This window comes from Myxine glutinosa, chromosome 8 (genome assembly GCF_964187855.1).
Source record: "Myxine glutinosa chromosome 8, kmMyxGlut1.1, whole genome shotgun sequence".
Taxonomy (NCBI): Eukaryota; Metazoa; Chordata; class Myxini; order Myxiniformes; family Myxinidae; genus Myxine; species Myxine glutinosa.
The window spans coordinates 26938630-26964172 of record NC_136268.1 but is presented as its reverse complement, the minus strand read 5'-3'; the positions used below and the strand labels follow the sequence as shown (position 1 = coordinate 26964172).

The following is a 25543-nucleotide window of genomic DNA, read 5'->3' as shown; positions in this document are numbered from 1 at the left end:
ACTTGTCTCCCTCCTCCAAATCCTGGTGGTATCTGGTCAAATCTGTTTCTGTTGGTTGTTCCCCTTCCATCCCTTCCCTTACCTCAAACGGCTACACAGCTGACTCCGCACGTGAAAAAGCTGAATGCCTCAACTCTGTGTTTGCCTCAAAATCTTGTGTCCCAACCCTATCTCTCTCTGTACCCACCTTACCCAGTCGAACCCTGCTGCTCCTGGACTCTGTGTCCTGACAGGGTGGAGAGGTTTCTGTCAAACCTCAATTCTGATTCTGCAACTGGACCAGATGGCTTCAGCCCATGGGTCCTAAAATCCTGCTCTGCCGCTCTATCTCACCCTCTCTCTGTTCTCTTCACCCGCACTTTTGCTCAAGGTCATCTACTATTGGCTTGGGAATCAGCCAACATCACCGCTTTACATAAAAAGGTGCAAAAACAGATCCTTGCAACTACAGACCAATCAGCCTGCTCCCAATCATCAGCAAGGTCATGGAATCCATCATCGCTTCTGATATTAAATCCTTCCTCTTCTCCAATGGCTTGATCTCAGATCATCAATTTAGATTCAGACCAGGTCACTCTACTCTGGACATGCTGCTTCTGCTGTCTCAACAATGGATGGAGGCCCTCAACGCCAAACAGGAAATCAGAGCCATCTCACTTGACATATCACATGCCTTCGATACGGTCTGGCACCCCGCTCAGCTCACCAAACTCTCATCCTATGGTATCCATGGAAATCTCCACGCATGGCTTGCGGACTTCCTTTCCGGTCACATTCAACGTGTGGCCCTGAATGGATTTCTCTTATCTCCCCTTCCTGTTCAGGCTGGAGTTCCTCAAGACAGTGTTTTGGGCCCTGTGCTTTTTTTGGTATTCATCAACAATCTTTCCGACTCTCTAGAAAATCCTCTCTATCTCTTTGCTGATGACTCCACTATCTGCCGCTCCATTCCTCATCCCTCAGATCGGCAGTCTGCAGCCTCCTCACTCTCTGCAAACCTGGACAAAATCACAAACTGGTCAAACAAGTGGAACATGTCTTTAAATCCTGACAAATCTCACACTCTCACTATATATCTCCGAAAAGACCGTCTGGAAAACCCTCCCATCTACTTTCTCAACAATCCTCTCCAAGAAGTTCTGTCACTCAAGCATATTTGGGTCTCACTATCTGCCATGATCTTTCCTGGGAAAACCACATTTCCAAGCTGGCCTCCAAAGCCAGTCGCAGACTGGGCAGCCTCCATCGTGTGAAGTCCTTCCTTGGCACACCTAAGCTTCTCACCACATACAAGGCTTTCATCCACAGCTCAATGGAATACTGCTCTCCACTCTGGGCTGGTGCTCCTGCCTCACACCTAGCTCGGCTTCACGCTGTAGAAACCAAAGCTTTCAGGATCATTGGTATCTCCCGCGATGAAGCTGATTCTGAGGGCCTTTCACTCTCTCGCCGCAGGCAGGTTGGTGGTCTTTCTGTCTTCTACCGACTGCTCTCTGGCCTAGCTCCCCCAACTCTGTCTGTGCTGTGTCCCCCAAATATTCCTGCAGGTCGCACAAGAACTGCCAGCAACCCCCTTCTGGTGAAACTGCCAAAATCAAGACACTCTGCTCACCTTCCCTCCTTCATTCCTCTTTTTTAATGCCTCTGGAACAAACTTCCACACTCTCTTCAATCCCACTCCTCCCTCCAGGTCTTTAAAACAGCTGTTCACCACCACCTATTATCTTCCCCCATCCAAAACCTTGATATCTTCTACCCCCGTTAATACACCCCAAATCCACATCTTTCAATCCCCGACTTCATTCCTGAAATTCCTTGTAGTCAATTTGTTTTGTACCATACCCCCCCCCCCCCCCCCTTTCAGCCCTCTCCCTTCGAACAGATCTCCCGATGTCCCTGTTCTCCACTGTTATGCTTGTGGAATTTCTCTCTCTCCCCCCCCCCCCCCATATTGTCTCCCCCCCCCCCCCCCTTTATTGTTTTACGTGTCGGACTATGTTTTTTATGTGCTAATATGCTGATATGTGTTTGATGTCCTAGCTCTTAAACGAGCCACGATGATGTATACAAAAAAAAGAAGAAAAAAAAGGCTTTTGACAGTGTCCCACATTTGTGGATGATAAAATGCATTCAAATATACAAGATCAATGCCCAAATAATCAAACTGATTGAGAAAGCAATGGAGCTCTGAAATTCCACATTGATATTACAGCACTCAGAAGGAAATATCAAAATACCAGATGGAAAGATACGATGTGGAATCTAACAGGGAGACAGTCTTTCCCCCCCTCCCCCCCCCCCAACCCCCCCTCTTGTTTTGTCTGCCTCTGGAACCACGAAGTAACCTAATCACCAATCAAGCACATGGATACACTCTAACAACCAACAGAAGAACATCCAAAGAAATAGGAAAGGTGACACATCTACTATTCATGGATGATTTAAAGGTCTTCACACCAAACCACAAAAAAATTGACAGAACAACTAAAACTAGTAAAACAGTTTTCCGAGGACATTCAAATGGAATTTGGACTAGACAAGTGCGCCAAGTGCATATTTGTACACGGTAAACCAACAAAAACAGACATAAAAATTGACCTTGTGTTACGGATCCGTCACTTCCACCTTTGTTGTTATTATATACCTGTAGGATTTTTAGTTTCAGGTAATATTGTTAAGATTTTTGTGTGAAATGGAGATGACTCCCTCGAGTCATCTCTCGATGTTTTATGGCAGGACCATAAAAGGTAAAAATAAATGTTTCTGGAGGAAAAAGAAAAAATGCAGCAAAGAAGCAGGAAGAAGAGTGAGGAGGAGAGAGACAGCTGTGAGTCGCATCGAGGCTGCGAGCAGACTTTTTTGATATTGGTCGCGAATGAGTTGAGGCTTCCCGTGAAAGGGATTGCCCGCGACATCGTCCTATATTGCGATTGCAATTATATCTGCGTCTCAGGTTTTATTACCAAGCGTGAGTTATTGTTGGAGAAAAAGCAAGAACCTCCATTACAGGCCTATATGCCATTTTGTCCTCGAAGAGACTGTCTGCTTGGTGCAACTTGTTTTGTCATTGGGATTCCCATATCGACATCATCGTGTGGATTTCCGTTGGTTTACATATCTGCTCAATTCCCATGTCGACCTCACCTCGTAACTCCTTGTCTGCCGCCGTGCTGATACTTGCCTGTTCTCGTTGTTCTGCATGGCTTCAACCAGCGTGGGGATTAGTGCACGGACTTTGGGGAATGTTACATTCCACTCACGGTTGGCGTATTGTGAGTTTATTGCTTTGAGAGCATTGGAGAATGATGGTACCATCATATGTATTGTTCATTTTATGCAAGTGATATTTTCATTGTACTTTCTTTAATAGTGTTGTTATTGTGTATGTGAGAGTCCTTAATACAATTACTTGTTTTGTGCTACAATTGCATTGGTGTGGTTTTACCATGGTTTATTAGAACACTCAAAATAATAAATCTTTCTGCCGTGTTCCCGCTCGAGACTCTGAGGGGTACCTTAACCGGAGTTTGGGGAGGTAACACGTATCACCTGAAACAACAATACAGCAGTTAGAAAACGAAGCGACATACAAATATCTCAGAGTAGAAGAGGACCACCAAATATGTCACAAACAACAACACAACACAACATGCATTTTAAAGGCCATTTTCCCTGCTAGAGCGGGGGTTAGCCTTGCGGTCCCCATGACAATCTTCTCCATTTTGCCCTATGACAAATATGTCACAAACAAATGCGCAAAACAATCGCCGAAAGATATCTATATAGAATGATGCTGATCCTCAAAACATATTATACGTTTGTGGGGGTAGGCATGAAATACCTTAAGAAAGTTCAGAATATGTAGGTTTTAGTATGGACTGTGTGACGTGAAGAAGAAGAAGCCATCTCAATGTACATAAGCAGAGTAAATGTCAGGTTAAGAGTGTTTGCATGTCGCCATAAGGGGCGTGGCTTTTGTGTTAACTACAGGGTGGGCCAAAAGTAACCATACATAGGGAAAATAAACACTTTTATGAAATTACTCCAATAACGTAAAGTTTGCCGATTAACCTCTCCATTGACGTAAAAATTGGCTTCATCGGTAAACAAGATCCCAGATGAGAAGTTTGCGTCATCGTTCAATTTGCTTAATACCCATTCACAAAATTCCATCCGTCTATCCGGGTCGTCTTCACTCAGATGCTGCGCCATATGCAATTTGTATGGATGCCATTTGTTTGCTTTCAAAATGCACCTGATACTCGATCTGCTGACACCGCTTTCTGCAGACAACCGTCGTGTACTTTTTAGGGGACTCTGTGTAAGCGTTGTTAGTATTCTGTCCGTTGTATCTTCATCTGTGGCTGTACGTCTGCGACCACTTTTAAAAACCCTATGTATGGCTACTTATGGCCCACCCTGTAGTTCTAGGGCGTAAGATTAATAAACTCCAGTGTGTAATTGTCCACCTGTGATTTTTCCCTTTGTTCTTATAACATTCACTCAGCCAGCCATGCAATCGGCACATTGCCACAACCACACCGACAAGCCCGACAGAAACCAGCACATTTGCCAATTCACAAGTAAACCCCGACGTTATCCGTACATTCCTGAACAGACTCCACCTCCCGACGACTCATGACGGGGAGGCCACGTACCGAGCTTCATGACTGGTTAAGATGTCATGGAGTGATGAACAGAGCTCGGTGATTGGACAGAGTGTGACCTCTCTTCTGTGAGAGCAAAAAGAAGCCGTCTCGCCATCTTGGTCTCTCCTGGTCCTGGCGTTCGTTGGAGATGGTCGCGTTCTCTCTCTTTTGTGCTGGCTTTAGAAGAGAACGGCTGTGTTTGCCTTTTGCTCGTGTCCTAGTCCTGGCTTCGCGTGAGGAACGGTCGCTTCGCTCGCTCTTTTTCTTTGTCGTGGTTGCGCCGGAGAACGGCTGCGCTTTGTGCCGTGTCCGCTGGTGGAGCGAGTTCGGAGCTTTGGTGAAACGTGGAATGATCGTGTCGAAGGCAAAGAGGGAGGCACTCTTGCTGCTTGCCTCGCACCGGCGGCTGGCTGTGGGCGCGACTTCGCGCCAACGCGTGTTTTCCCGCGCGGTGACTTGAGACCCGTTTGACGACTACCAGGCTTTCGAGGGCCGTTTGATTACACCAGACTGAGTACTGGCCCACGCACCACACAAACAAATTTTCTTTTATTTTATCTTTTCCCCTGTCGTGTTGTTGTGAGTCTACGAGTGTAGACGTCTCAATTCGGAATTATAGTTTACCTCACCTTTCGTTGCAATACCAGTGTTCCAATAGAGCTGTGGAATAATAAACTGGCCCAAGTCAGAAATCAGCAAGTTAGACATCAAAACAAGAAAACTCCTTACCATCCACAAAATGCTAGAAAAAAAAACAGTGCATCCCGAGAATGTAGGTGCTGAGACGAGGAGGGATCGTTGTGATAGAACTCAACCAGGTGTACAGAGCTGTACTAGCTGACTGTGTGAAATGCTCAACAGACTATTGGATTCATTTTGTAAACAAACATGAACACAACAAACCTGAAAAGGTATCCATAACTCACATTGTAAATCATTTCCAAAAACAGGTGCGAATAGAAGATTCTGCACAGGAAAATGAAATAGCAACAAATACAGCCCCAGCAATTGCAAAAAAAGCAAAATAAATACATACAAAAGAAATATACACCAACAAATGGTGTATGTTTGTTGATATTTAGAGAAGGAAAATACAAAAAACGAGCAGCTAAATACAAAAAAGAATTGGGCAGATTGGGGATAGACAAAGAAGGCTCATTGGAATGGCTAAGGAGAGGTCAGCTCAATTGGGACGGAGAACGAATGCCGAAGATCAAGGACACTACATCAATGGATTTAAAAAGAGATGGTGGGACTTACGCCAGACGGACAAGTGTAGATTCTGCAAGACAGAAACAGAAAGTAGTAGTCACCTGCTTTCAGAATAAGAGCACAAAACTGTTATCAGAACAACTTTACACATAATGCTACAACAAAGTATGCAAAGTGATTCATTGGCATATCTGCAAAAACTTCAACATCCCAGTTCCTAAAAACTTCTGGAAACACAAACCAAGGGCAATCATTGAAAATAAGGACTTCATGCTCACATATTACCTGATGATTCCATCGAGCGTGAGCACAGAAAACAAAGCTTTGCGTTCGGACATTGTACTCAGGAACAAAAAGGACAAGACAGCATTGATGATTGAGTTATGAGTACCCAGTGATTTTGGCATACATAATGCAGAAATCAAGAAAACAACCAAATACCAGGACCTCAAAATGAGATCAACAAAACTTGGAAGCTGAGGAGCATCAAAATTGCACCAGTGATAATTATTGGAGCAAAGGAATGATAAAGAAGAACCTCACTGAGACTTTGAAAACCATCCCCGGGAATATTACCCCAAATGAACTACAATTAGAGGCAGTCTGGAGTTCAGTGACAATCCTGAAAAGAGCCCTTGGAACAAACTGTGATCCCTTATCGAAACAGGGATGGATAATTTGAGTCCTTGGAGGATGACTCCACTCCATCCTCTGAAATCCACTAATGGAGATAACAACCAACGATAGAGACACACACACACACACACACACACACACACACACACACACACACACACACACACACACACACACACACACACACACACACATTGCAATGGTCTTGCATCCCCTTCGGGGCGAGACTAATTTAAAAGTTCACGTATCTCTCTTCAAAATTGAATCGATTCGTCCTTCTCATACACCCAACCTGTCCACCACTTTTTGTCCGATTCTGTCCACAACCTTTTGAGATATCCTGTTCACAGACGGGGTGAAAACATAACCTGAGTGAACAAACCTCCACAAAACAAACACAAAAAACATAACCTCCACACAAATGAGTGGAGGTGGACAGTGATTCTAGATGTTTTGAGTTTTACCAGATGGGGGTTGCTGGTGGACCATGTGTGCCCTGCAGAAACTTGAACAGTGGAGTGGGGACAAAGCATGGAAATAACAGTGTGCAAGACCAGAAAGGAGGTGGTACAAGACAGAGACCACCGACCTGTCTGCGATGTCAAAGTGATTGGCCCATAGAGTGAGCTTCATGTTGAGATATTCCAATAATCTTGAAGGCCTTGATTTACATGGCGTCAAGCTGAGCAATGTGTGAGGTATGGGTGCCACCCTAGAGGGGAGAGTAGTACTCCATCAAACTATGGATGAAGGCCTTGGAGGTGGATATTTATTGCTAACCTTTACTGCCAGTTGTCTTTCCTGTAATGTAGACATCAGAGGTTTGAAAAACGACTAAGGTGAGGTGAAGGTCATCCACAAACTTGTGCTTGAGGATTACGTAAACTCATTTCTCAATCTTCTATAATACAATTAATTGCTGTTAATGTGATATTTGGTCGAGTTGACAAGAATTCAGAAATATGTTCCATCTACAATGCGCCGAGTCTTGCACCTTAAATGGAAACTGATGTGCAGAGAAATCGTGCGGCTTTTCATCATTGATTATTTATTGCATTGGTTTGAAAATCCAGTGTTCTGTGCACTTCTGGGGCATTTTAACATAATAAGATACCGTACATGTTCTTTATTACCTGTCAAAACCAACGGTATGAAGTACAGCAGCCATAAACCTGCCTTTCACATTTGGAGACTAATTGCGGGACTTCAAAGTGTGCCTGACACTTCCGCAATGGAATATAAATCCTTTTCTTTTTGTTATTCACAACGACTCACCATGTGAGGTCATCAGGAACACTTTTCATCCTCTGTGCTCTTGCGGCTCCCGAGATTGCCCGCAGTCCTTAAGCGCTGGTAATGATGCCAGTTCTGTTCGCTTCATCGATCCTCATGAAAGCTTGTGTCGGTGAAGAGCTTTCAGGAAATGATCGTCAATCTTCTCTACACACTGCATTGCCCCAGCCTTAGACTCTGGTCCTCATATATTTCCACTACTGTCTTGTTTATGTTGTTCATGCATGATATGGATTTCTTGTGTCTTCACCCATCAATTAGTTACAACTTTATGGCATTCTGTGGTGCTCAAGAACACTTCAGACAAGAAACTACAAAAGGTTATTGCTTTGCTATCTTGTTCATCTTTTCACACTAACTCCTCTCTGAGATGAATGAATATGTTTCTGCGACATGTTGCTCAGATTCTGTCCAGCTCGCAATTGCCTGCATGCTTGGTTTGCGTGTGTACTTTTGCAGCTGGCCTGGCATATCAGATGCTCATCATTGTATGTTCATGACAGGTGGACAAAGGCAAGGGAATAAATTAATGAAAGAAAGAAGGAGTGAAACGGGATAAACTTTTTCAAAAATAATATTTGACTAATTTCCATGATATTTACGCAAGCTGATTTTAGTCAGGTTCACTACGTTTTATCGTTCAAATTTTTAAGAGATTAGCAAAACTATAAATTTTTGGAATATACAGAGCATGAAGAATCCAAAAATTAATGTGGGCATTTGCATAGACACCTGCATGGCCGCCATTTTGGATTTTCAAAATGGCCACCATAAAATACATAATTTGCGCTATCTCGGCTTCTAGTCAACCTGGAATCTTATTTAAATATGCTAATCCTTTGTTTTCTGGGTCAAGAAAACCATTGGTGGGATCGTTAGACTTCTAATCCTAACACTTGCTTCACTTTTAGGACTTTCCAGATGACACTCAGGACAGTGATGAAGATCTGTAAAAGCATATTCCTGAACGGTATAGACCTAGTAGATCCTGTGTATAGGACTTATAGTTCAATCTGATACTGCCTATAACTTCCTACAACAACCTATAACTTCAACGGACTTGCAATGTCATGTATTATGTAATACACTTATATCACAAATATAAAGACAATCGTTTTCAATTACCTTTATTTGTTGCTTTTCTATAATCCTGAGCACTATTCTGAGGCCTTTATTGGATTCCTTGACCCAGAAAACATAGGATTAGCATATTTAGTTAAGTTTCTAGGTTGACTAGAAGCCGAGATAGCGCAAAATATGTATTTTATGGCGGCCATTTTGAAAATCCGAAATGGCGGCCATGCAGGTAGGTGTCTGTGCAAATTCCAACATTGATTTTCGGATTCTCCATGCTCTGATGATTCAAAAAATGTACAGGTTTGCTAATCTCCCAAAATTTTGAACGAAATTATATTTGTTAACATAGTGATGTTGGCAGATGATTGATTTGGTGATGTCTCAAAATTGCGTTAGCAGTTTAATAAGAAAGAACTGTACAAATATGGTCTCTTCACTTTCTGAGGGCATAATACATGTCAAAATTTCTTCTTTTTTCATGAAACAAGAGGTGGCCCCGAGTGGATGGGGGGGTGCCGGGGTGGGGACATATCCGTTTCCGGTGAGTTACCTCAGAGTGCCAGCACGGACGTGAAATGGCCCTGCGTACCGAGAGTCGATAAATGTATGACAATTGATCGTTGTTCGGGGGAGCGGGACAAATTACCGCGACTGCGGGGTCAAAGGGAGCACACACATCAATGCACCTGCTGTCATGTTGTAAGCAGGTGCATTGCTTTGCGGCACCCTGACCCTAAGTTGATGCAGGTGAATGTTGGTTCTATTCTAGGCTGCAAGTAGAGGTTTCCTGAAAGTTTTATATTTTTACTTTTTAAACTATTATTGTATTTAGATCATCCATTCTGTGTCTGGAATGTTAGTGGTTGGATTCTGACCATGGCCGTGTCGTGCCAAATGGATGAGGGCGAGACTACCGGAAGTAAGCTGTAACACGTGCCCTTTTGTGGTTTGTTTTCAACGTATCCAATCACGTGACTGTTGTCGCGAAGGGTGCACTAACCGGAAGTTACGTAGTTCCGCGGGCGCCCATTGTCCCACTAATTGCAGAGAGAAAAGAGACGGCACACGATGGCCTCGCCGGTACCCAGCGTGCTCCAGGACATTGTCACTTCCCCCAAGGTCACCGGAATATAACGCTCATAGAGGAGCACGTAACAGCTCCTCCATGAGCGTTAGAACCTGTCATAAAGAAAAGTAAAATTGGTCTTAGTCAGGTTCACGATGTTTTTTCGTTCAAAATCATGGTAGATTAGCAAACCTATACATTTTTGGAAACGTTATTACATGGAAAATCTGAAAATCAATGTTTACATTTGCCAATTCCGACCAATTCAATTCGACCAATTCGACCAATCGCTTAGATAGACCATTCGATCGATTCGATTTGCCAATCAATTTGACCGACCTTTGCTTGTGTAGAACGGACTGTGAAAACGATGCGGACTATATTGTCGGATACGACACACAGGACAGTGATGACGAACTCTAAATGGCATATTCTGTAATCGTGTATGTTTGATGCCATTGACTGCCTGTGTATATTAACGCACAGGTTGTAAACCTGGTGCGTTATAGCGTTTGCCTGGGAATTTCGGGCGCTCAAAAGTGAAGCTAGTTTCTGTCGCTCATTTCTGTCGCTCAGATGTGTAAACATGACGTCATCAAATCTATATTTATAGGATAGGTTATAGGAGATATATATGTTATAGGATAGGAATATAGGACCCAAATGACCCAGAGGACCCAAATGACCCAGAGGACCCAAATGACCCAGAGGACCCAAATGACCCAGAGGACCCAAATGACCCAGAGGACCCAAATGACCCAAATGACCCAAATGACCCAGAGGACCCAAATGACCCAGAGGACCCAAATGACCCAGAGGACCCAAATGACCCAGAGGACCCAAATGACCCAGAGGACCCAAATGACCCAGAGGACCCAAATGACCCAGAGGACCCAAATGACCCAAATGACCCAGAGGACCCAAATGACCCAGAGGACCCAAATGACCCAAATGACCCAGAGGACCCAAATGACCCAGAGGACCCAAATGACCCAGAGGACCCAAATGACCCAGAGGACCCAAATGACCCAGAGGACCCAAATGACCCAGAGGACCCAGAGGACCCAAATGACCCAAATGACCCAGAGGACCCAAATGACCCAGAGGACCCAAATGACCCAGAGGACCCAAATGACCCAGAGGACCCAAATGACCCAGAGGACCCAAATGACCCAGAGGACCCAAATGACCCAGAGGACCCAAATGACCCAGAGGACCCAAATGACCCAGAGGACCCAGAGGACCCAGAGGACCCAGAGGACCCAGAGGACCCAAATGACCCAGAGGACCCAAATGACCCAGAGGACCCAAATGACCCAAATGACCCAAATGACCCAGAGGACCCAAATGACCCAGAGGACCCAAATGACCCAGAGGACCCAAATGACCCAGAGGACCCAAATGACCCAGAGGACCCAAATGACCCAGAGGACCCAAATGACCCAGAGGACCCAAATGACCCAGAGGACCCAAATGACCCAGAGGACCCAAATGACCCAGAGGACCCAAATGACCCAGAGGACCCAAATTCTATGTATGTTTCTATGATGATGTATGTTTTGGTGAAAGTACATAATGTGAATACTAGTAGCAATTTTACAAAAACCATGGCATAATTTCAAATCTTGACCCGAGATGATAATTATGCTACATCATAATTTCCATGTGCCAACCTGGGCGGAATCCAAGTGGATTCACTTGTTTTGTCATTGACTGCCTGTGTAGATGTGAAGTTATACCGACTGCATGTGTATATATGATTTTGCTGACTGCCTGTGTATGTTTGGTGATATGAATTATTGTGACACATTTTGATGTTATTAACTGCCTGTACAAAATGATAACATGTATTTGATTATGCAACTTATTGCAAATATAAAGACAGTATTTTGCAATTCAAAACCTTTGATTCGTGTCTTACCATTCCCCATAGCACTAATTTGATACTTTCATTGGATTCCTTGTCCCTGAAAATATAGGTTTGGTATATTTTAAAAAGTTTTTAGGGTAATTAGAGGCAGAAATAGAACAAAATATGTATTTTACAGTGGCCATTTTGAAAATCCAAAATGGCCGCCATACAGGTATCTCTCCAAATGTAAACATTGATTTTTAGTTTCCTTATGCTATAACGTTTCCACAAATGTATAGGTTTGCTAATCTACCATGATTTTGAACGAAATATAATTTATTGACAAAGTGAACCTGACTAGTAGGTGAGTATTGCTAAAAAATGGAACGCTTCTTCGATGCACGCGATTACGCGTTGCTTGTTGTACGGCGTGAAAGGCGTTCGTTCCATCGATGTTTCTCGAGCATCCAGTTTTGGTGCAATGTACAACATGGAACGAGCTTCAGCCATCCATGCTCCACCGCTTCCTTCAATTTGATGTGTTTTCTGTTATTTACTGACTGGAGAGACAGAGCTCTGGGTGAAACACTTGTGCGTTTCAAACCTTCTCTTTGGTTGTTACCTCCATATGCGGCAACTGGTGGCTTCTCTCGGAGTGGACTCTGCTGTTTTCTTGGTTTGTCTGCCTGTACATCCTTTCTAATTTGTGTTCCTACGTCGGTCCTCTCCCCAGAGCCTATTTATGTTTGTGTTCTCCGTCCATTGGGGCTTGCTTTAGTCTTTTGTGAACCGGCCTGTCTTGCTGATTAGCTCAGTTGATTTGAAACTGCAGTGCAAAGGTGGCATTGATGTGAAATTTAGAATGTCTGCGTGATAATTTATCACCGAGCTTTTGGGTGGTGGCTCGTATGGCGATGTTGTCCCTTCTATACTCTCGACCCCTTCCTTACACATCGTCCTCACACTTTCCCTCCCACCCAATCGCCGCTGCTTTCTCTCGGACATACTCAAATTTGCAATTCAACTTTATCTTCTGCTGTCGCACCATGAGCATGTGCTTGGAAAGCTAAGCCATGACTGCCATTCAACAAACACATGTCGAAGGGTTTCGTCTCCACCATAGAGCTGCAAGCTCAACTACAAATCGCTTGCTATTCCCCTTTAATATTCATTGTACTTGTTCATTATTATTTGATTGTCTTGTTCTTTGTGATACACTGTACAAGTTGCTCCTTGAACCATGTACGTGTAAGACTTCAGGATGCTACCCAGCCATGAGAAGCATTGCATTATGATTATTATGACCAATTTGTTTGGTAATGCGATCATTTATGATTTATGTATCTTCTCTCGATTTCTTCAGTCAGGGATCGTGCTGGTGGCCTGGGCTCTGGTGGCATTCAACGCCAAACCGCGGCACAACCGCCCGGTGGGATGGCCGCTAAGGGATGGCACGACGGGCGTGGCATAGCTCGGCGGGGCGAGCGAAGGTTTGATTCTGAGAGAGACTGGATGCAGGTACCTTTGCAACACGTACTTTTTATTTTGCCAAACTAAGGTTTGGTCGAGGTTATTGTTTTCTAGCTTTCCTTTTTCACCCTCCTCTCCACTGACGGCCTTTTCTGAAACACGTTTAGTAATAAATAAAAAACAAGCCAGCAACTACAACGCCACTCAGTTGAGCGCATACTACCGCCGTGGGTTTAGTTGGAATAATACGTTTTGTTTAACATCCCCTCTCCCCAAAACAATAAATGAAAAAGAAAGTAAGCCCTAACTGTCAGAGAATTTGTTTTGATACATCTCGGAATTAGAGGAGAAAAACATCATTTAAGAATAAGAATAAATGCTTTAATGCAGTAAAACAGAAAAAATCTTTCCCAAAAAAAATAATTCCTGGATCTGGAATAATATCCTGAGATTCACCAAAAACTAATCGATTCTTCCTTATCCCAAGGGCAATCATCCCACCAACTTTCATCCAAATCCGTTCAGAACTTTTCCAGATATCTTGTTCACAAACATACGAACACAAACACACACACACACACACACACACGGACGGACACGATCGAATGCGTTACCCCCTGGCGGGAGTAATAAACCTGAAAATCGCAGAGCCAGAACCAGAATTATTTATTTGGTCTGGGAAGCCCATGCGAGGTTTCTTCTTCTTCTTCAGCCTCTCACAACCCTGGGTGAATATGCGATCTTTTTTTAAAAAGTTGGAATTTTACCAAATCTGTTTTATTCGTTTGTTATTTTACCTCAGCCATTGACAAATCTGGAACTAAGTCTTTATAAGTTCATCAAATACTGACACCGCGAATGACATTCGCTGAGCTAAATGTTGATATCTCTTCTAAAAAATAAAAAATAAAAATAAAAACCCTCGTAATATCTCTTCTAAAGTAAAGGAAAAAAAAGTTTTAAAGCATTATACGTATCAAACGATACATTTTATGAAACGGGGAAACCTAATACACACTTTGGTGTTTTTAAAATGACAGAATATGTCTTTATTAGAAAAAAAAATGAACATTGAAGACGACGCTGCTAAAAAAATACACCGCTCTAACGCATAACCACGAGTTTAAACTACATTTCCAACAAATATGAAAACTATTTTCATATCACAATGTTAAATATAGAATATATAGAAGATAATGTTAAAAAAATGAGCCCTATCTTTCAATGGCAAAAAAATCCTTCAAAAAATTCCTGGATCGGGAATAATATCCTGAGCTTCACCAAAAACTAATCAATTAGTCCTTATCCCAAAGGCAATCATCCCACCAACTTTCATCCAAATCCGTTCAGAACTCTTCCAGATATCTTGTTCACGAACATACAAACACACACACACACACACACACATACACGGACGGACACACATACGCACACACACACACACACACACACACACACACACGAACATACAAACACACACACACATACACGGACGGACACACATACGCACACACACACACACACACACGAACATACGAACACATACACACACACACACACACACACACACACACACACGAACATACGAACACATACGCGCACACACACACACACACACACACACACACACACACACACACACACACACACACACGAACACATACGAACACACACACACACACACACACACGAACACATACGCACACGAGTGAATGCATTACTCCCTGGTGGGAGTAATGAATGCGGAATGTTTGGGTAACGAGACCCGTTCTGCATCCACCTTAATTTTGGAAGATCTTTAAGAAGATCTGTTTTTTACCTCAGCATGATTGCTATCATTATTATACTTACAATCAGGGGTACTTTATGGCAATAAGCACTTTAGTCACCTTCACTTTATAATTGTGGTTATCATGATTGATCAGCGGAGCCAGGGTCAGAGCCAGCTGCAAGCTGTGGAGGAAGATGACGAAGAGGAGGAGGAGGAAGATGACTCAGATGTTGATATCAAGATGGCCATGAAGAAGGAGAGTGCAGCCATACCTCTTCGTACGATGCCCTGGCTACCAAGTGTAAGCGGCGTTTCAACTTCCATGTTGGAACTTATGATGACAGACTAGCCTTAAATGTGTTCTGTGCTGGACCCATGATCGCAGCATTCATGTGATACATCCGTGTTCTTCCTGCCACAGTACAAGGGCAGAGCAAACCTGCACGTATTTGAGGATTGGTGTGGTTCTTCGGTGGAACAACTACGGAAGAATGTCCACTACCCTCTGTTTCCTCACGTAAGCCTTTATTTTATACACATGAATGAATTGATACCCAAGATAACTTGCAATCAAATTCCACAACAGAGGGTGGAAGATTATCCCAACCACATTGGGCTCGTGTACAGGAAACATGCAGATGAGTCAAAAAAAAAGAATCTTCAAAGTGCAGAGCAATAAGGATTGTGATGTTAGGAAATATGGCTGATGATAGGTGTAGGGATACATTGAGTGACATTGTGCTACCACTTTGGGATATGGAACTAAGGGGGAGACTGGGGTTGTGAGGGGAGGGGGAGGGGGAGGGGGAGTGGGAGTGTTGTGACAGTGTAATTCTCCCGATATAGACTTCAATTCAGCTTTCCAGGACTCGCCTGCATAAATGTGTTGTTACTCCCGCTAGGGAGTAATGCATTCACTTGTGTGTGTGTGTGTGTGTGTGTGTGTGTGTGTGTGTGTGTGTGTGTGTGTGTGTGTGTGTGTGTGTGTGTGTGTGTTTGTGAACAAGATATCTGGAAAAGTTCTGAACGGATTTGGATGAAGGTTGGTGGGATGATTGCCTTTGGGATAAGGAAGAATTGATTTGTTTTTTGGTGAAGCTCAGGATATTATTCCTGATCCAGGAATTTTTTGAAGGATTTTTTTGCCATTGGAAGATAGGGCTCATTTTTTTTAAACATTATCTTCTATATATTCTATATTTAACATTGTGATATGAAAATAGTTTTCATATTTGTTGTAAATGTAGTTTAAACTCGTGGTTATGCGTTAGAGTGGTGTATTTTTTTAGCAGCGTCGTCTTCAATGTTCATTTTTTTTTTTCTAATAAAGACATATTCTGTCATTTTAAAACCACCAAAGTGTGTATTAGGTTTCCCCGTTTCATATAATGTATCGTTTGATACGTATGATGCTTTAAAACTGTTTTTTTGTTGTTTTTTTTAACCTCAGAAGATATATCAACATTTAGCTCAACGAATGTAAATTGCGGTGTCAGTATTTGATGAACTTATAAAGACTTAGTTCCAGATTTGTCAATGGCTGAGGTATATTAACAAACGAATAAAACAGATTTGGCAAAATTCCAACTTTTTTTAAAAAAGATCGCATATTCACCCAGGGTTGTGAGAGGCTTAAGAAGAAGAAGAAACCTAGCATGGGCTTCCCAGACCAAATAAATAATTCTGGTTCTGGCTCTGCGCTTTTCAGGTTTATTACTCCCACCATGGAGTAACGCATTTGATCGTGTCCGTCCGTGTGTGTGTGTGTTTGTATGTTCGTTTGTTCGTGTGTTTGTGAACAAGATATCTGGAAAAGTTCTGAACGGATTTGGATGAAAGTTGGTGTGATGATTGCCCTTGGGATAAGGAAGAATTGATTAGTTTTTGGTGAAGCTCAGGATATTATTCTGGATCCAGGAATTTTTTTGGAAATTTTTTTGGGAAAGATTTTTCTGTTTTGCTGCATTAAATCTTTTATTCTTATTCTTAAATGATGTTTTTCTCCTCTAATTCCGATATATATCAAAATAAATTCTCTGACAGTTAGGGCTTACTTTCTTTTTCATGTATTGTTTTGGGGAGACTGGATGTTAAACAAAACGTATTATTCCAACTAAACCCACGGCGGGAGTATGCGCTCTACTGAGTGACGTCTAGTTCTTCATTAATATAGCAGGTAAATTGATTGTCCTGAAGTAAATTCTAACTCTATGAACGTGCCTTGTCTGCCCATGGTAGATGCGTTCATTTGTACGGAAAATCTCGCTGGCTCCAGGCTGGAAGAATTATGGCGTACGAATGTTCGGATTTCTTCATCCATACATGGACGGTTAGTCAGACTTGTGTTCCACTCTGTGTCTACAGGATGGTCACAAAGTCCCTAAGCATGTAACAACAGTAATAAGTACCAGGACACACTATTATGCATAGGAACTTTGTGGCCACTCTGTACATGGATGGTTATTCAGACATACATTTGCCTTTTAGCAAGACAATTCCATTGAACTCAGCCAACCTGGCAGTTTCCCCCATATGAGAGTCTGGACTGTCATGATAACAGGCCATTTTGGTAGCGGGAAGCTTTGACACTATCAATTAAATGGAGTGGGATTTTATTTCGACTTTCAATGTGAAATGTTGTATTTTCTTCACCCTCTGTATTAAACCAAATGACCTGCAAGCCACAGCACCATGTTTGATGTTGCTTAAACCAAATTTTTCATCACTTGTTCCACGCATTGCCCATACGGTACTTTCGGGCACACAGATTGCTCATTACATGGTTGTCATCTCCCGTAGACCACATGGCCACGAAGCAAATTGAAAGGTGCAGAATAAGTAAGTGTTAAATTTGTTAACTGAAGACCACCATGTAGTCTAAATGTCTCTGGTAGAAAACTGGACTTATAGTTTGACATGTTTCCTTAAAGAAAACGGATAAAAGTAATGGAAAATAAACATGTATAAATGTTTACTGTGAAAATGATATAAAGTAAATGCAACTAGAACAATGCGACTGTGTCGCCAATATGCCTCCGCCTTGTCCCACAACGGGTAGATGCCCTCATTCATTGTCCTAAAAATAAACAAGTTTGATTTAAATCCTTTCAGCTGTTTTCAAGTATCATGTTTTCACCAGCCATGACAGGTTTCACATCGATCGGTGAAGCAGTTTCAGAGAAGGGAATTTTTTAAATATCGGCTTTCAAGCTAATATAGCTGCCATACCACATGACATATGACCCTCAAAAATGTACACTCTGCATATGTATGTGTTGGGGGTCACGTTTTTGAAGTTTCGTGTTGATCGGATAAGGTTCGTTTTTCTATCCAAGGTATTCGTGTTGATCAGATAAGGTTCGTTTTTCTATCCAAGGTGTTTTTCTATTCAACCACAAAGCTGCCAAACCACGTGACCTACAACATCATTTTCAAACTATATGCAACAGTGGTGTTAGATGATATTTGTAAAAGTTCGCATCAATAGGGTAAGTGGTTTCAGGGATATAATTATTTAATATTTTCCTTCAATCCAATATGGCTGCACCATGTGACCAATGATGTTTTTGTAATCATCTTTTAATCGCCATGCCTAGTCAATGACACACGTAAAGTTTCGAGTCGATGGATTTGGTGGTTTGGGAGAAGATGTTTTTTAAGGTTTTAGGTTAAATCCAATATGGCTGCCAAACCATGTGACCAATGATGTCATAAATTCAATATTTCAACACAAATGGGTCATAGATCATGTGCCTGCAATTTCAGATTTTTAGGATAAGGAATTCAATTAAAACATTTTGGCTGGTATACCACTTCACTTATGATGTCATCATTATCGTGCTTTTGTTCCCCATTGGGAGTACTTGGCAATGTGGCAAGTTTCAAATTTTTCCATTCAGAGGTTTCCGAGAATTTTTTTTAATTATTATTTGCTTTTGATTCAAGATGGCTGCCATATCACGTGACCAATGATGTCACAATTATAAAAACATTCTGCATGGGTGTCACTCCTGCCCTGAAAGTTTCGTCTCAATCGGACATATGGTTGCTGAGAAAAACGAGGTTTAGCCCGTAGGGACGGACGGACGGACGGACAATCCGAAAACATAATGTCACCGGCGATTTCGTCGGCGGAGGCATAAAAAGATTTTCTCAGGCTTGTGGTGGCATAAATATTGCCATGGTGGTGTCCCTGAACCTGCCACACATTTTCTTATCCCCATCCATCCCCCACACCCAATAAAATTATTGAGCTTGATGGATTTATTTAATCTGGTGCAGGCATTGTGGGCCGAATGGCCTCATGTGTCAAAGTTCCTTGTTATTCTGCAAAGTGCTGACCCCTGGTGTTCGTCCCTGCTGTCGTGTGCAGACCATTTCCACTTTGCCATTGCTTCCGACGATAATTCAGAATTCTGGCTCAGCACGGACGAGCACATTGAAAACCTTCACCTCGTGGCCTTTGTGGGCAAGGTCTGTGGTGTTTGAGTGAGAAATGTGGAATATCCATCGTGTACAGGAACCTGCCTTGGGATTTTTTTAAACTGAGATGGGGATGACAGAGTGTAAGGTTGACGTTTTTTTTCTTTACTGGAGCGAGGCTCAGAGTAACAGAGCAAGGTAGATCTGACGGTGGAACAAACATCAAGGGAGCGAACAAGCAATATAAGAGGGGAGGAACCTGAAACTAGCAAGTAATATGGTTGGTTTAGGAAAGGTTAAAGGAGGTAATATAATAAAGGGTCGGAATTGGGGAAATTGAAATCCTGGAGGGAAGAGTGTGGCAACCACTGAAAGGTGGTCCAGAGATGGGATTGGAGTTGAGGTTTGCAGACAGCCTGAATTTTGGAAGTTTAACAAGGATCGGGTTACTGGAGGAACGTGTGCATTCTGGAATACATAGGGGGGAGCAGAGCACTGCGAGAGTAGAGGGAGTAATATTGGAGAAGAATCGGTAAAAAACAGACGACCACCGACCGACCTGACCTGCCTGTGATGTGAAAGCACCAGACCTTGAGCTTTGGCTACTTCATGGAAGATTGCAATAATTGCGACAGCTTTAGATAACACAGATACTTGGAGAGACAGATGTGAAGCTGGGGTGGCAGCCCCACAGCCACCTCCCCCACAAGAAAGGCAGGTGGTTGGTAAGGGGGATGCGTGGCTGTGAAGGAGCGGGCCAATTGGGGAGGGATAGCGGGATGCAAGGTGGAGAGAGTTGATGTGCAGTTGTGGAAGAGGTGCAGTGGACTGAGCAGCTGCATGGGTGGGGAGCTAGACCAGCGTGGAAAAGGGGGGGGGGGGCAGAATGCGTGGCTGTGTGGGATGGGGACGCAGGCTGTAGTGCAAGGGTGGCAGGGGTAGTGGGATGCCTGAGGATGCAGCGGGACTAGCTGCTCCACGGGGTAGGTGCAGGGGGATGAGGGGCTGACAGGGTAGATTCTGCAGGCTGCGAGGCTGCATGATGGGGTAGGTGCAGCATGACATGCATCTGTGCGGGTTATGTGCAGCAAGATGTCCAGGAGTGGGACATGCAGCTGCGGATTTGGGGCAGCGAGATTCTCAGCTGCACATGGTTGGGGGAGCGGGACACATGGCTGTGCATGGTAGGTGCAGCGGGACATGTGGTGCAGGGGCAGTAGGATGCACAGCTGTGTTGTAGGAGTAATGGGATGCACGAAAATGCAGGGCAGGGTCTGCAGGTAGCATGGCGGCAGCGGAAAGCATGGCTTTGCAGCTTATGTGCAGCGGGAGAGCAGCTGCAATGGGTATGTGCAGCGAGATATGCGGCTGCATAAGGTGGGGGCAATGGGATGTGCAGGGTAAGAGTAAGGTTAGCATTATGCACGGCTGCATACATTGGGGCCAGAAGGAGTGCCGCTGCACTGGTGTAGGGGAAGGGGACAAGTGGCTGCAGGTTTGGGGGAGTGGGAAGAGTGGCCTTGGGTTTATGGCAGCGAGATGCACTTCTGGGATAGGTAGAGGCGGCTGCGCGGGGTGGAGGCAACATGATGTGTGCGGTAGATACAGTGAGGGCACAGCTGAACAGGTTATGTGCAATGGGACATGCGGCTGCGCATTTTATGTATTGTGGCGTTTGTGGCTGCACAAGGGTAGGTGCAGCAGGATGTGCAGCTGTGCAGGGTAGGGGCAGTAGGGTGCATGACTGGGTGGGGTAAGGGCAGTGGGGTGCATTGGGACTTGCTTTAGATGCAGCGGCATACATGGCTGCACTGGATAGGTGCAGTGGGATTGGCGGCTGTGGAGGTGAGGTGCAATGGTGAGGCAAAATGTGTGGCTTCACATGGTATGTGCAGTGGGATGAGCAGCTGTGCTGGGTATGTGCAGCGGGATTCACAGCTCCACTCGGTAGGGGGAGGAGGAGTGAGACTCACGAGGGGGAGGATGAGCGTGGCAGAGGGGCATGGGTACGTACGGGTGTGAGACGCCCGGCTGCGGAGTCGGAGCAGCAGGCTATGTGGGGGAGCGGCATCGTGCTGCATGGGGTAGGAGTAGCGGGTTGCACGGCTGCTTGGAATAGGAGCTGCAGGTCACGCGGCTGTGTGGTGTAGGGTCAACGGGTTGCCCCGATACAGGGCGAGGGGCAGTAGTATGCACAGTGGTTTCAGGGGACAGTGAGATTTCCAGATGTTTGGGAAATGTGGATACGAGACAAATTGATGAACAAAATCGGTGGCAGTATTAAAATTGCAAATACACTTTGCAGCATGATCTTTGAGCAAAGCAACAATTATGGTTCTTTCTTTTGAACAACATCAGGCGGCATAACTTACACATTGAAAGATTGGAGGAGGGAGCAGATTTGAACACAAGGAGGTGATACAAAGGTGTGCGAAAAGATGGACCAAAGAGATGAGGCCACAGGAATCTGTGGATTTGTGAAATTTGGCGAATTATGATCATTTTAAATCAACTTTTGTTGCTACTTATCATAACTCCTGGAGAAAGGAATAAACGGTAATGAAAGGGCAATGATACAAAGACCAGATGTGAGTTGTCAGACAGAAGCATCTCATGTAATTGCCACCGTGGGTGCCATACAGTACCCATCATTGTCATACTTGTCATTTGGTTCCTGTTATTTCGAATCGTCCATATCTCGCCATTTTCTTTTTCCCATATTTCTTTCCTCTCTCCACATTGATGCACACAGACAGGAAAGGAATGGACTGCACCTGGCGAGTACAGCAAGTTTCGTGACCAGATATCAAGTTCAATTGGGTAAATAATTTGAACCAATCACCTTTGTACTTCCTTTCTTCAAACTTATTATCACCATCCACTTCCATTTTAAAACATTCATCACTCGATTTACTTCACTTGTTTTATTATCCACATCCATTTTTCCTTTCGTAAGCCTCTTTTGAAATTTGGATACATGCACTCTGACCCACCGATAGTTGCCATAGTTGCAGCTCACTAGTCATGGGGTAGCGCTTAAAGCTGGCAGTCCACGCTCTAGCCCCGGAACGTTCCAGAGTTACCCGACAGTGGTGCTTTCGCCCGATGGTTCCTGAGTTATGAGTTAACCTAAATAGCATTGCAAAGTTGTGACCATATAGTCAGGTTCACTACGTTCTTTCGTTCAAAACTTTTGGAGATTAGCAAAACTACATTTTTGGAATATTCAGAGCATGAGGAATCCAAAAATTAATGTCGGCATTTGCGTAGACACCTGCATGGCCGCCATTTTGGATTTTCAAAATGGCCACCATAAAATACATAATTTGCGCTATCTCGGCTTCTAGTCAACCTGGAATCTTATTTAAATATGCTAATCCTATGTTTTCTGGGTCACGAAAACCATTGGTGGGATCATTAGACTTCTAATCCTAACACGTGCTTCACTTTTAGGACTTTCCAGATGACACTCAGGACAGTTATGAAGATCTGTAAAAGCATATTCCTGAACGGTATAGACCTAGTAGATCCTGTGTATAGGACTTATAGTTCAATCTGATACTAACAAGGCTGCTTTCTTGCTTTATAAACCCATACCTATAACTTCAAAGGACTTGCAATATCATGTATTATGTAATACACTTATATCACAAATATAAAGACAATGGTTTTCAATTACCTTTGTTTGTTGCTTTTCTATAATCCTGAGCACTATTCTGAGGCCTTTATTGGATTCATTGACCCAGAAAACATAGGATTAGCATATTTAGTTAAGTTTCTAGGTTGACCAGAAGCCGAGATAGCGCAAAATATGTATTTTATGGCGGCCATTTTCAAAATCCAAAATGGCGGCCATGCAGGTGTCCACGCAAATGCCAACATTGATTTTAGGATTCTCCGTGCTCTGATGATTCCAAAAATGTGCAGGTTTGCTAATCTCCCAAATTTTGAACGAAATTATATTTGTTAAGATAATGAACCTGACTAATAGTTGCCTCTACAACTTTGATGATCTTTTCTACTACCTGTATTTTATTAGCGTACCTTGTAAACCAATATTCTTAGTCCTTTGACTTATTTAAGCGAAATTTATTTGTTTGCTTTTATTTCCTGCATGCAGATTGCTTTCTTCCAGGCGCTACTATTTTGAGGTTCTGCACAAACAGGATGCCCTAGGAATGGATCATGTAGAAGTGGCGGTAAGAAACGTCAGCTGTGCAAGTATGTGTACTTGCTTGCATGTGTCTGCACATACATTGTCTGTTTATTTTGGTTGACCAGCCTGAGGTAGGAGCAGCTGGGTAAGAGCAGCTGGATATGCTCCTGAACCTGAGCACATTCCTTTGTATGTGTATGCAAGTGCTTTCTGATATGTGAAACGTGAACTTCTTCTTTTCAGAGTCCGGTTTGATACACTTTGCTAACTTACCTTTACTGCCTAAGTTCCATAATGTGCAAACTTTGACGTGCCTTCCACAGTGGCGACCTAACCACGCAGGCCTGCCCTTTTCGGTGATCAGTTCTGAACACATCTCTTTGTACACAGGTTTGTTCTTAACTTTTTAGTGTACACACTACAAGGTCATGCTGAGACATTTTATACCTTAACATCAATTTGCCATCCACCTGACAGTGTAATGCAGACTTGTGGTACACTTACCTTTTTGTACACTGCTCCTTTCCTATGCCATCTCCAGGCGCTGCATAACGTCATTGCCGGGCACCGAAGGGGGCTCGGCAATGACGCGCGCTGAAAGGGAGTACTCAGTTTTCACTCCAGTTTCTTTCTTGTTTGTTGTACACCGCTCATTTCCTCTGCCATCTCCAGGCGCTGCATGGCGTCATTGCCGGGCACCGAAGAGGGCCCGGTGATGACGCGCATTGAAAGGGAGTACTCAGTTTTCACTCCGATTGTTTTCTTGTTTGTTTTCTTGTTTGTTTGTTTGTCTGGGCGATATCTCATCCATCCTTTGAGCTCGGAAGCTGAACTTTCGGCACAATAGTAGTGAGCAAGTGCTTTGGCAAAAATGTTATTTTTTGTTTTTTGATTAATTAATTAATTGATTAGTTATTTAATTATTATCGATTAATTAAGTTTTTTTTTTTTTTTTTTAAAGTACCTATTTATTTCGTTTCTTCCTCTGGGCATTATCTCAGGCACCTTTTGAGCGAGGAAGCTGATATTTGGACATGACATGACAATGACCAAGTGATTTGGCTGTAAAGGCTGATTTTGATTTATTGATTAATCAATTAATTGTTTGATTAATTATTTAATTAATTGATTATTCGATTATTCAATTAATTGATTAATTATTTAATTATTCGATTAATGACTCGATTACTTAATTTTTTTTAAGTTACAGATTGGGATGAAATGGTGGTGGTTTTCGGTATTCTATTAGCCAATTGATTAATTATTTAATTATTTTATGATTATTATTTATTTATTTTCATTATTAATCATTTATTTATTTTCTTTCTCATCTGGGCAATATCTCAGGCACATTTTGAGCTAAGTAGCTAATATTTGGACAGGACAGTGGCCAAGTGATGTTGCTATAAAGGATATTTTTGATTTATTGATTCATCAATTAATCAGTTAATTATTTCTTGATTAATCAATTAATTATTTAATTTTTTCGCTTAATGACTTCATTTTCAAAAAGTTGCAGCTTCGGATGAAGCACTGGTGGTTTCGGTATGCAATTAGCCAATTGATGAAGAAAATATTTTATGATCATTATTTATTGATTTTAATTATGCGATTAATCAATCAAATATTGTACACCTCTCCCACCCAATACAGTCTCTATAAGCTGCACGGCGGCATTGCCGGGCACAGAAGGCGCCCCGACAATGCCGCGCTGGAGGATATTAATTTATTTGGCATGTGGGCGATGTACTTTGAATGTATCTGTACTTGTTCTTTTTGCCATACTGGCATCTGATGTCCTCCTTTAGATACTAATTAGTAGTGTGCTGAGTCCCATGTCTAATAGCATGGCTTGTGCTTGTTACATTTTTAACAATAATTGTTATTTAGTTAATCTATTTTATTTTAATTTTTTGTATTTAAAAAAATATTTTTGTAT

General features: G+C 42.9%; 1 protein-coding gene across 4 annotated transcripts in view; it reads left to right on the top strand.

Annotated features, from left to right (window-relative positions):
- The window catches only part of LOC137433091 (N-acetyl-beta-glucosaminyl-glycoprotein 4-beta-N-acetylgalactosaminyltransferase 1), a 143096-nt gene that overhangs the window by 33256 nt on the left and 84297 nt on the right, over positions 1-25543 (top strand). For all 4 annotated transcript variants that reach the window (XM_068125546.2, XM_078783070.1, XM_078783071.1 and 1 more), the window contains exons 2-9: positions 13149-13303; positions 15181-15327; positions 15448-15543; positions 17265-17355; positions 19399-19499; positions 22201-22268; positions 23569-23647; positions 23928-23994. In XM_068125546.2, the coding sequence (XP_067981647.2) occupies positions 13149-13303; positions 15181-15327; positions 15448-15543; positions 17265-17355; positions 19399-19499; positions 22201-22268; positions 23569-23647; positions 23928-23994 (804 nt within the window). The remainder of the gene's footprint in view (positions 1-13148; positions 13304-15180; positions 15328-15447; positions 15544-17264; positions 17356-19398; positions 19500-22200; positions 22269-23568; positions 23648-23927; positions 23995-25543) is intronic.